The 13340-nt window shown below is 38.1% G+C and overlaps 1 protein-coding gene across 4 annotated transcripts in view; it reads right to left on the bottom strand.

The window, feature by feature from the left end:
• PHF3 (PHD finger protein 3) overlaps window positions 1–13340 on the bottom strand; it is a 51953-nt gene that overhangs the window by 37801 nt on the left and 812 nt on the right. The window contains exon 2 of one of the 4 annotated variants that reach the window (XM_027644949.1): window positions 3985–4253. The exons of 2 other annotated variants lie outside the window; for them this stretch is intronic. In XM_027644949.1, coding sequence (XP_027500750.1) covers window positions 3985–4228 — 244 coding nt within the window. In that variant the 5' untranslated portion in view covers window positions 4229–4253. Of the gene's footprint in view, window positions 1–3984; window positions 4254–13340 lie in introns of those variants that run through there. One more of the 4 variants, XM_027644950.1, reaches the window with a different exon arrangement.

Genomic DNA, 13340 nt, shown 5'->3' with positions numbered 1-13340 from the left:
GCAACTTAACTACATCTTTGCAGTTTAGCAGTCACTCTTTGCAAACACATTCTAAAAGGATTTCAGCATAACCTCTGTTAATTTGACCCCTATTCTATCCAGCTTCTGAGAGGGTCATAAAAAGTTACTTCTACCTCTACTCAAAGCCATTACCAGGATCACCTGCAAAGAATCCTGTCTTCTCTAAATATGTAATTATTCAATCAGATCTGAAAAAGACAATCCCATTCTATTACTCAGTGGCAATTACAGAGCAAGCTCAGCAAGTTTGGTCAACTCTGTCTTTGGCTTTTGTTGGTCTTTATCTGACCAATAATGTCACCTAACTGAGGAAACTACTTAGATCCAGAACAATCTGGATTCAGGCCAAGACAAACATGAGATTATTTTTATTGGTTGTGATATAGTTCTTCCTACAAATAGACAGACAACAAACATGCATTGTCATATTCCTTGTTATCTGTCATATACCAGTACTGCTGACTGAAATGCTCGGTACAAGACAAACATGGACCCGTTGAAGTCCATGAGGAGGCAGCAAAAATGAATGCAAGGCTGGAGTATCTGTCCTTTGAAAAAAGGCTGAAAGAGTTGGGGTTATTCAGCATGGAGAACAGGGGGACACCTTATTGTGGCCTTTCAATACTTAAAAGGGGCTTATTAAGAAAAATGGGGACAGGCTTTTTAGTATGGCCTGTAGTGATAGGACAAGGGGTAGTGGTTTTCAACTAAAAGAGGGTAGATTCAGACTGGATATAAGGAAGAACTTTTTTTATTATGAGGGTGGTGAAACACTGGAACAGGTTCCCCAGACAGGTGGTAGATGCCTCATCCCTGGAAACCTTCAAGGTCAGGCTGGACACAGTTCTGAGCAACCTGATCTAGTTGAATATGTCCCTGCTCATTGCAGGAGGGCTGGACTAGACAACCTTTTTCTTCCAACCCAAAACATTCTATTTCTCTTCCAATCCAAACCATTCTATGATTTTGTTACTGTTCTCCCCAAGAGACACATTTATAATTCAAATTACAAAACCTGCATTTTTTAGATAGATGCCTCTAACAAGCATTGACTGGAAACTGAACTTCAACTCACAAAAATCTATGTGTTTCTGTCTTATAGACATGTACTTGAACTGTTTAAAAGACATACAATCAATTGCTACAAGTGTCCATCACATACAGTCAGATAACTGTAAAAAGATCTTAGTATTAACAAAAAGCTTAGTCCATGATGCAATATAAACCCTAAAGCTGAGCAAGACATGTTGATGAATAACTTTGGATTAGGTCTGTAAAAACTCCCAACAAAAACTAATGTCAGTGTAACAGTAAGAAACAGAGCAAAAAACAAACCCACACTCAAAACCAACTTAAGATCAAGAGTGGAGTTCTTCGACAAAAATACCTGATCTCAGAAATAAAGCAGAGAAAATGTTGTCACAATCCTGAGAAATCAGGTATGTGGGTAAGAAGTAGGCCTGAAACAATCCTTTCTCAGGGCTTCTGCTACTCACATATACTCATGTTCACTTAAGAAATTTCACAGTTAACAGTCTGGGTTGAAGGCATACAAAGATAGTATCTTGTTTGTGCACAGGTTTCCAAATACTCTTGAACTCTGCTCAAACCTGCTTTCAAAGAAGTATTAGTGAGCCATGCCTTCTGCTCCTCCACTTTATCAAGAAGACCTAATACCATTTTAGCTAAAACACCTCTTCAGTCCAATTATTATTACCTTTATCTCTTCAGCTTGCTCACAGCAATCAAATACTCTGGAGCATGAAATCTTCACCACTTTAACAACTCTACAAAGCAGAGTACATTCCAGTTATTCAAGAAGCAGCAAGCATGATAAATCTGTCCTCTGCTGGCCCTGTGAATTAATTTCCCTGAGTAGTTTACTCCTATTCTTAAACTGTTTAATAGTCTAGGTATGAGTTGTGCAAAGTATTGTTTGAAGGTCTAGAATAAATTGTGGTAAATAAATCTGTGCCTCTGGGAAAAATTAACTCTTTTCTTCAGGAATGAAATCAAGAGTGTAAGAAATGCCATCAGTGTTGTAGTTCTAAAAATACAGTAAGGTAAGTTTTGTGGTGAGAGTTATAAATAAATTGAGAGTGAGAGTTTTAAATAAATTGGTGAGCTTCCATCTAACCTGTCTGGAAAAAACAGGTTTTGTGTGGGTTAATTCTTAAGGGTACCATCATTTTGCATGACAGCATTCTTACCAGCAGACTACATCAGCCATGTTAGATCAACAGTATCAGACAAATCAGATAAATCACAAACTATATGAACTCTGAAGAAAGACAAGTAAAGAAAGTTTATGCCAAAGTCATAACCGTTATTCTTAACTAAAAAATTATAAGTATGTACTGCAGTCCTATCATATCAGAATAAGGACAGTTGTTACCGAGACCTACAAAGAACAACAGCAAGAACAGTTCATGTCTTTTTGGACACCTACATTAATTCCAAATTTCTTGGTTTAGTTTATTTCCTGAAATGTGGCTCTGTTCTTGTTGCTTTCAGATTTAAAAACAAAACATTAAATTCACAAACTCAGCATAAATCAAATCAGTTTTGATTCCCTTAGTCTGCAGACAGCCTGGAATAGTATCCCCCAAGTAAATGCATTAGCTCACTTACTTTTTATGGACCTTAAAAATTAATTGTGATGATTTAAATAGTAATAGTATTAATTATTGACTACTGATCACTTTCAGGAGAAATATATCCCAAAAAGCCCCCAAAAGTTTCTCCGTAACTTCCAAAATATCCAGTTACACCCTATTAATTAATCCAGCATTTTAAATGGACTACAGGTTTACTGGAGGATGCACAGGATGCAGTACAGCACAAGAATGTGCATCACTGGCTTTGGTGGAATTTGATTTGGTCGTGTACATGGTACAGTCCTATGCACATTAAAAGGGATACAATTTTGTTTGGTGGGTTACAGACAAGAAAGTGTAAGAACAGAGACTACAGTAAGGGTAAACAAAAGCACTAAGAATGGCCTCAAGAATGTTCTACTGAAGTAGTAAAAGAATCAAGTACCTTGTTTTAGCTTTGTAGTTAACTTTTTCATTACTTAATCAATATAATCTTTGATTTACACTTTTCCATGCTGTAATACCACTTAATTTAGTGAAGGTCAGAATTTACCTATTACTAGCTAGATAAAAAGTTAAATGTTGATATAATCAGTTAACTGCATTAATCTATAACACTTCTCAGTAATGAACCTAACGAATAATTTTTTTAAACTTCCAATCAAATAAAGAACATTACTAAGAATAGACTATATTTTTGTCTCTTACACCAAATTCAGTATAATTATTCCAACTATTCATAAATATAAATAATTTTAGTGATTGGATCATCCCTTTTATCATCCCTTTTTGGTATTTTGAGCTTCCAAAACTACTCCACAACTCCTAAGATTATTTTTATTTAAAACTTCACTCTATTTTGGTTCTAAATCAGGTATTCCAAACAAAATTGTATTATCTCTCCAGGGTTTTGAAGCCAACCAAAGCAAAACACCTGAATCAGCTGAGTACCAGGCAGCCTAGCACCAACAGAATAATCCTGAGGTTAGAGTAGTAATTTGTACAAGTCTCATGTTCCTACTGCTAATCCAAAAATATGGTATTTTTCAAGACAACTAGTAACTTCAGTGATCAGGTACAGTACTTACACTAAACAAATCACAGTTTTCACTGGGAATAACTTACACACACTCAAAGCCTAGGTTACTTGTGATCCACATCAGGAGCCCTCCTCTATTGTTACACTACAAAATTAAAAAGAACTGCTCAGTTTACATGCCAAGCATGTAAGCAGCGCATCAAAAAGGGCAGGAAGGAGACAGAGATCCCAACTTATTATTTCTACATTACAAAAAAAGGTCAGAAGTAGAGTATAGCTGTATTTTAAATTGTTTAAATTGTAATCTTAAAAAATTGTAAGATTTACCTGTAGAACAAGGCATCTGGAAATTGGGACCATTGCTATCCAAAACAGGCAAACAGAACTGGGCACTTGCAGATCCTAGCATAGGATCCTTATCGCTGAGCATGTTCTTCAGCGAATCCTCTAAGACATTTTGACTTGTACTAAAATCCTCACAGACTTCATTCTCCAGGTTGGATCCTAGAAATAGGGCATCATCTAATTGTTCAGTAGGAATTAAATGGCTAAATGTATCAACTATATCCATGAAGACTCCTGTGTGTCTTTCAGCCCTATAGAAAGACAAGAAAAATACCATAAGAAAATAAGCTACAAATTGTAAAACACCTAAGAAACCAGCAAACTGTTTTGGCTTTTGTGTCTTATAAAAAATGCTTAAGGTATTTCAGAATTGTAAAAAAAAAATTTAAAAAAAAAATCTGCTTATGGTTTAGCATGGCCCACTGCATAACTAAAAATCAACTCCCTGATTATTTTTAAAAGAAATTCCATGCTAAGTAATATAATCTCTGCTATCAGCATCAGAGTGCTGTCACTTCTACAGAGTATGTATAACTCCTTTCTAAAATTTGTTTAAACCTTAACCAACCCAAGGGAGTGGGACATCAGAGGAGTAGGAAATCAACAAGTGAACGTGCTTAGTAGCACTGTGAGCACGCATCTTTCCTCACCTTTAAATGTAAAAATGTGAGGTCAGCTTCCACTAACATCAACGGAGCTGACAAGGTTCTGGAGCCTGCCACACTACTACTACATACTGCTAAGAAACACTGTATTTCTGTTCAAAGAGCAACTACCAAGTACTTACAGGAAGTTACTACTTTTATACAGCAAGGTATTCTCTCTCTTAGTTTTCACCTATCAATACATTCAATAAAATTACAGAAATTTTATATGAAAATCTGAGAATTCTGCTCTGGCTTCAAAAGGGCCAGTAGTCTCTTAAAAACCTCAATTTTGAAGAAATTTAGGTACATTTCTGGAAGTTTACCCTAAGGAACTATATTCAAAGATGGTATCTACATTTTACAAAGGATTCCCTGTTTTCTAGACCTTATTTGCAATGCAGTAGAAACGCAACTATTGCAGCAGAGATTCAACTAATAAGAATGTATAACTACACAGCAGAAGGGAAAAAAGTCAACAAAACATTTCTTCAGAAGTTTTTCCTCATCATATACTTAGAGTGGTGAGAGATAATTATGATAAACATGGTGAAACAGGCAAGGAAAATGGAGTTGTGCAGTAGTCCCTGGCTTATTTAGGCATACAGAACAGTCTGGGAGACTGGGTTTGGCACACAAAGCTGTTCAAGCTTTTGGAAACAGAAAAAGGACGCATAATCTCCTACTCATTCCTTTATCATCCTCCTCCCACAGATTAAAAAGGATTTTTTTCCTAGAATGAGCACACTAATTAAAGGAAAATGACAAGTGAGAATTAAAGTTTGCAGTGCTTGAATTACTTTATAGATCACTATTCCAGCAACCTGCAACTAAATAAATCCAGTACTTATTCACGCTTAATAGAACACTAAGTATGCTTCCTTGTATGCATCAATGGGACATTTTTGTTTTAGCAATCAACCAGGAATATCTCAGCCAGATACATATAAGAGCTCTGCTACAATTTCAACCTGTATAACATAAATAGTTACGCAACTTATTTTATTTCACAAGTTTACAAAAACTACAGGTTTAGCATGATGTTTTATTTTGAGTGGGTTTCCTTACGGTGGGTTTTTTTTTCGCTTGTGGGATTTAGTTGGTTTTTTGGTGGGTTTTTTCTTAAATGTGACAGTCTTTCTTCCTTCTCCCATAGGGTAGCTCAGAAGAAAAAAATGGTCAGGTATGGCACTGTGTCTTTGCAGAGCATGGCATCTTTACAATTTCTACACAGTAACCACAACAGAACACTCTAATACACAAGGTCCTACTGACCAAACAGGCAGCATGAAGGAAAGTCTGGTCAAATCAGGTGCATTTAGCAAGCAGGTAATAGACTTAAGCAGTAGGTACATCATACTTTGAAAGCTCCCTCACCAAAAAATGGACTGCTTTTATCAAGCAATGCAATGCATCTGCATATATACACCACACCCACTAGCATCTATAGCATTCAACACCGTTTTTGAAGTTATAATTTCCAAATCTGGTAACAAATGAAGCAGTAAACTGACAGAACAGGTACTATGCTGCGCTGTACAATCTGTTTTTATTATTATGCCAAGCAGTTACAACAATTTGATACTACACAGCATAAACCACAAGAAGTGCGGTGGCTCCAAGTAAGAAAATAATTACAAATGCCCCAATACAGTGCTTTAAAGCACTTTCCTGTAATGACAGGTTTTTTCATATTTATATTACATGAGCACAACAGTAACAGCCATATGATGGTGAACCCTGACACTAACAAGCATAAGTGACACTGCAATAGAACCCCTGTGTATTGTGAGAATGTAAGAAACCTTTTGTATCCAAAATTAAAAAGTGACAGAGGCTTTGAACACATTTACAGTAAAATATCTCAAGATTTTTTCTGGATAGGAGAACATTTACATAATTGTTACTCAAATATCACTGTTACCAAAGCAGGGCTGACCACTGAACTTAAGAGCAATGTTAAGTAGCAAACCTCGAGCAGAATGTTAATTCTTGCTACAAAAATTGCTGCTGACAGAAATTAACTTCTGTCTTCAGTAATGTGATGAAAAAAAAGATTACCTACAGTTTTGCAAGACTACCACGCAGCCATTCAGAATACTGAAAGCACTGTAAAGTGTCAAAGCAACTGTACGTGCAGTGGCCACAGCCACCTCCAGTGACGCGCAAGCAGCTAGTGGAGAAAATTCAAGAGGAATTTTATTGAAAGCTTTATTTCTCAAGAATGAGTCTATGATCAAGTATAAGTTCTATCCAAATTTTGCAATGAGAAGTCATTGTACAGATATAAAAGAAGGGAGGTTGCATATAAGTCCTACCACCACAAAATCTAAGATTAAAGGATTTGTTCTACAATTTTTAAAATAGAGAGGCTGTCTCAGTAAACCACATGAAATCAAAATTTTGCTTTACCTGGTTCAAGAAACCGCTGTGCAATTCTTTGCATAATTTGTATGGTACCAAGCTATTTTAGAAAATTATTTCTAACAATTCTAGATTAACTACCACATGAAGTGTAGAATCTGTGGGATTGACGATTAAAGACAGAGTTCTTTAGCTACACAGATGACTGTTAGAAACAGTCGCTGCAAAAAAAAAAAATCTTCCCTTACACAGTGCCTCAAGTGTATGAATTTTGAATGGTTTATTTTGCATTTGAAACACTTTGAATAACAGGAAAAATAGCCAGAGGTACCAGTAAAAGCACAGTAAAGTTTTTCATGATCACTTATTTCCAAAAATAAGTCTAATCCCTCAAAGGAAGAATGTATTACTACCCTGGAACACAGCTGTGTCCTCCACTTGAACCCTAATGGCCAGTGCCTCAGCATCACTCACAGCAGACACACACATACCAAGTGTACTCCCATCGCACAGTAATTCAGAAGTGCTTTCCCACTGGGTAGTTAATCAGAAGCAACAGAATATGAAAAGCGATTTGCATGCAGAACCAGTGAGGAATGTTCACAAATGAGGCAAAGGAGCAAGGCCCAGCCAGGCTCAGTGAAACGCACCTGCTGGCTCCTGGAGCATCAGGGCAGGTACTGAGACTGCCACAGCACAGCCACAGACAAGAGTGGGGGTACAATAAGAGCTCGTCATAAAGAAACGCTAAAATTATAGAGAGCATTCTCCTCAGTTCCTTAAATAAAGTACATTTCTCTTACACTTTTGCTACTGATTTGTTTCAATCAGCCCCTCCACTGCAAAAATAAGAGCAACAATTACAGAAGTAACACTGCAGCAATTACAAAGAAGTAACCCACCAACCAACATCTTTCATCACTAAGTGATTGATCCAACATTATAAACTGTGTTAGAAAGCACAACAGTTAAACATGGAATTTTCCCCACATTATGTTTACCATAAAATTTCATACTCCCAACATTGTTTTCTTTTACAGTCTAAGTCTTCCAACTTAAGGAATTAATTTCTTCAGGTTTTTGAATTAATTAAGCTAGATATGTCATAACCAATACTGGTACAAAATAAACATGCAGTAGGATCGCTATGCATGTTTATCTTCTCCCCATTTACTACTTTTTCATTATATCTCTAACAGTTCTACATGACTTTCCAAAATTAAGAGGCAAATAGCCAGAATGATCACTTGCTAAGGAAAGAAACAGATATCTCAAATAAGCATATCCTTTCAAACTAATCTTAGAAGGGGAGGAAGACTAGCATCTGGACACGAAATACTGTACATCTTTAAGGTTTTTCATTCTTAGTTTGTCTGCAAAAGAGGGAAAGAATTACATCAGTTCCTGTTGTATTATTTTCTTATTGCAACAAAGAAAAATAGTTTAGTGGAGATATCCAACTGCCTCAGCATGTTTCTTATCTAAAATCCACCTCAAGCAGCGATGATCACAAATTGTATATACAACCAAGAATTGGGAATGAGGAGGGGTAAAAATCTGAAGGAACTTAACAAAAAAATAAAAAAAGCTCACACTGCTTATTTGGGCAACTCAAAATCCTAGATGTTGAAGATCCCATCTACTTTACTGACCCACCTGCATCAGTGAGCCTGAAACTGCTGAAGATACCATAGCAATACCAGAATTCCTTCCATTTCATTGATGTATCTTTCTGAATAGTGTCTGTCATTTCCAATTCACTGAATCTGCCTGGTGCTTTTAAAAGCTTTTGTAAATCTAGTTATTGACTGGACTATGTAGGAAATATCACAACATTCAAAATACAAGACCTGGTCTCTTGTGCTTACCCACACCAAGTGACTGGGAGCAAGGACTAGTAATAACAACAGTAACAGACTCAATAAACAATCCTTATTATGTTTATTTCTTCATGTAGCAGTAGTAAACTCCGGTCAGAAAAGCAAACAAAAGGAATGCAGCTACTTGCATGAATACCACCTTAATGTCAAAACAAATGGGAAAAGCTGACCCAGCACTGTTACAAAAGAATCAGTAAGTAACAATAACCAACAAAAACTTTTCATCAAAAGAGGGAAACTGCACTTTCATTGACATGAAATTAGCTAATAACACAGGCATCTTAAAAAAAAAATCCCTTGCCCATGTCTTTTGGTAACTACTGTACCCAAAAACAGCACTAAAGTTTCAAATGCTTCTCTTTGTTCACTGGAGTTGTGATGTCAGAGCACCCAATGGGCTCACTGATACCTTGACACTTACAACCCACCTACCAATGAAGGTTGCTTCAAAGCCCTGATGCACAACACGTTCTCATACAATCCCCCTCGCACACGAAACTTGAAAGGTCACAAGCACCTAATTGAAAATTAATGCTAAGTTGCTGTGTATCTATGTTTTAAGCACTAAGAAGCTGCACACCTGGTGACAACATTTATGGATATTACAGCACCAAAAGCCACAACTGAGACCCAGGTCTTCTGTAGTAACAGATTTTACAGAGTTCACAGTCTAAATACATCACTGGACAAAAAACCAAATCAATACCAGACAGTGCATCAGTGGAAGAAGACATAAACTTGACAACTTTCTGGTGAGTTTGAATTCGAACACCAATCTGCTTTCTACTCTGGTTCACGCTGGCTCAAAACCCATCATCTGAGGTGGTCTTCGAGAATTAAATTAACTGACAAAACATTTTTGATGAAATAAACAATATGATTTATGAACACATGAACTACAACCTAGTCACAAAAACATGTTTGGAACTGTTAAAAGAAAATTTCAGTGTCCCTACTTAAAAAACGGATATTCCATCCAAAGGAATGACCAAAAGGTCAGTTCTATGGTTTACTGACCTTTAGTCTTTAAGCATCATCAAATTTGATCTTCCTCATTCATCTATCTCTCCTTAAACAGGACACTGGCAAAGACCTGCCTAACAGCAACATGTATGCAACAAGTTTATTTGAAACATCAGCATTGCCATAAAAGAAGACCAGATACACTGACAAACTTAGAAACATCAACCCATGAATATCCATATGCTGTAAATCCCCTATTTAGTATTTATTAACTTAATCCCTCTTTTAAAATTTATGATCTAGCTTTCAGCGGCACCAAAACCAAAGCCCTGCTAAAGACCAAAGAAAGCAAATCTGAACATTTCTTTCATTCTTAATCAGCTCTTTTATACTATTTCTGTGTTCCCCCACCCTAAAGTCTTCAGACACCAACTGACTCAAACTTCACACCTTGCTACTAAAATCTCAAGAGATATACCAAATAACAACCACATCCCAAAATCTATCTAGAACCTAAAGTTATATGCTGCTCCCCTCACTGACAGAGCAGATCTTTGAAATATCATGATAGCAAGGAGTAAGAGAAGGACAGAGAGCTCAAGATATTTGCTTTATTAAACCTTCCCTATATGAAATACTTACATTCACCACTCATAACTGTATCTCATTTCAGTGAACAGGAAGTGAAAGTAAATTTCAAACAAAAGGACTTAATTAGAAGACAAAGAAATGCAGAAAGAGTACAAAGAAACCTTTTCTTAATCATACAATATCAAATTATCAGATCACTGAAAATCATCTTAACGGTTACGTTTTGAACAGTGCAACTTCCCCCAAAAAATACATTCCTCACCCTCACTTTATAGCTAGAAGAGGTACATAGTGCTACACTAGAAATTGTGTCACGTCTTAAAAATGTCTTTATGTTGTGAAATGTAGAATATGTAAATATAAAATGTGAAATTTAAAGTCTTCAAACTGTGAAATGTTAAGTACATCATTTTTCTTTGCTGGACTGTCCCACCAGCAAGTACTCCTGAATCCCAAAAAAATTAAGCATAATTAAAGATTATACATAATTTTATGAATCTCTTCATCACTGCATATACCTCTAGAATTTTTTAACTCACTACCAAGAGACATTTCCCAAAAAGAAAAAGACAAAGGCAGATTATATTTCCATCACTACTGTCATGCTCTTGAACTCTTTCCACCCTGGAGTTCCTTAATAATTGTTTCAAGTATTTTCACCTGCAACATAGTACAAGCGTTAAACCCTGTAACAGGTTACACTGATTATTTATCAGTCACCCCAGAGAAGAATTTCATTTGTAATATCTTTTGAATTTCTCAGTCTCTCTCATAATGGTTCACTGGAAACACACATTAGAATTAGGGTTTGTTTAATTTTTTCAGAAATTGTTAAAACCTTAATGGTTAAGCCTTATGAAGTTTTCTAATGGAAATATACTATCCCTCACACAGCTATATTGACACCACTCAGGTGGATGTGGCACAATGTCTGCATTTCTCACTTTTTGCTTCTGTATAATGAGCACTCCTATGTCTATTTAGGGAACTTCATCATTGCTACTTCATAATATTACCTTTCAAAAATATTCCCTTATCATAAAAAAAGAGCTTCTAATACAATGTACCTATCCCCCTAGTATTTTTAAAACTTGGGTTTAACAATACTTAGGTTGACCAAGGAAAATACAAACTCTCATTAAAATAACAGATAAAAAATTCATACAGCATACATCAGCTCAACTCTTAGCACAAAAACAGCAGTAAAGCTAATCCCCTCTTTAAAGAGGGATGTCAGGTAAGACGTGTTAGAGCTTCTGTTCTCTTTGGAACATCTTACCACTATATTGCACTCCTTCAGCTAACTGTGTTGAATTATATCTAGACAACATGGTTTGTGCCACAGCACCAAAAGGTGCCCTTTCAGCTGCTTGAAATTTCTGAGGGTTTGCAAATGTAAAATGCACATAAAAACTGAATGACTGAGTAACAGGCAATAATAGCTGAAAAAAACCAGGTGTTCAGAACTCCATATTTATATGTATAGTCTTTCAAGGCAACTACAGAAATTAAAAGCAGAAGCTACTTGGTAGAGCAAAAAGGAGAGCTTCATTGTGGGATATACACTAAGCGTAAGGGCCACTCCAATTATTCCAAGAAATATAAATATCTATGTTTTCCAGGTCGTCCTTACATTGTGTCCCAAACCGCAAGAGATTAATTAAGCAAAACAAAGTATGAATCAGTGGTATTAAAAAGATGCCATATGTTTACCATCCTTACATTAAATCCTAAAATATTTCCACTGTTTAGCAACACTAGCATATGTTTTTATAAAAGCAAACGTATAAAAATTGTGTAGTGGATTAACAGCTACATAAAAGACAATATCACAACTCCAATTTGTATGGTATAGCTCCTGTCACGCCATATTGCTGTCTTTCCTTGCTCGTTTTTATGCTTCATTCTATAGGCTATTTCTACTAACTCAACCTAGGCTGCACAAAGTGCTCTTCTTCCAAACACTCCTCACTCGGCTCTAACAGGTCTCCATTGTGCAGACCACAGAGAATGCACACTCACAGTCACGCGAGGGATGGCTCTACTAAAGCCTGAGCGTTATCAATTATTTGCATCGCAGTAGCAAGTAATAAGTGCAGACACATTGTCTCAGAAAGAGCACTTAATCCCAGAATAGGATCTGGAAATACCACCAGGCCACTGAATCCCCCAGGTACTGCTGTCGACCACATTTTCTCCTGCACTTCCTACTGTGAGTTACTATATGCAACAGTTAAATGCAGAAATTTTTGGTGATGCTAAGTTTGGGAGACAGGAGGAGGAGCCCGGAACAGGTCAGAACGAGCAGGAAGAACAGCAGAATCTAAATTGGTATTTGTTCCTCGGGTTTGTATGGGGCAAGAAGATATCGGCGACTCAGAGAGTGGCAAGAGACAAGCGTTGCTAAGAAGGGTCAAAACGTGGCACCTGCGGGGCAGGGCAGGCGGTGTGGGGGAGCCCGCAGCAGAAGCGACACAGCTCGGGCAGGGAACCTGCGGCAGGTCCCGCACGGACACGGGCGAGGTAGCGAGGCCGAGGCCGAAGCGCCATGTCACGGGCCGGGAGAGGAGCCGGGCACGGCCGGACCGGGCCCGCGGGCCGCAGCCTCCGTAGCAGCCGCGCCAGCACCGCCAGGCCGCGCCCGGGCCGACGGAGCGGGGCGGCTGGGGCTCGGCTGGCGGCCCGCAGCCGGACCGCGGGTCGCCTTCGCACGAGTGCGGGCGGCGGCCCCGCCTCCCTGCCCAGCCCGTGCTGTAGGCCCCTCCGCCTGTACAGGCCCGGCCAGCACAGGCCGCGGCCCCGCCGTCGCCGCCGCCGCGGCAGGCCCGGCCCAGCGCTGTCCGGCCCGGCGAGGGCTGGGTGAGGCCGCGCGGCGCGGCGGGGGCCTCTGCCTCCA

The sequence above is a fragment of the Corapipo altera genome, unplaced genomic scaffold (assembly GCF_003945725.1).
Source record: "Corapipo altera isolate COAL_440 unplaced genomic scaffold, ASM394572v1 2, whole genome shotgun sequence".
In the NCBI taxonomy this organism is placed as follows: Eukaryota; Metazoa; Chordata; class Aves; order Passeriformes; family Pipridae; genus Corapipo; species Corapipo altera.
The sequence above is the reverse complement of the archived record's forward strand: the minus strand, read 5'-3'. Positions and strand labels throughout refer to the sequence as shown.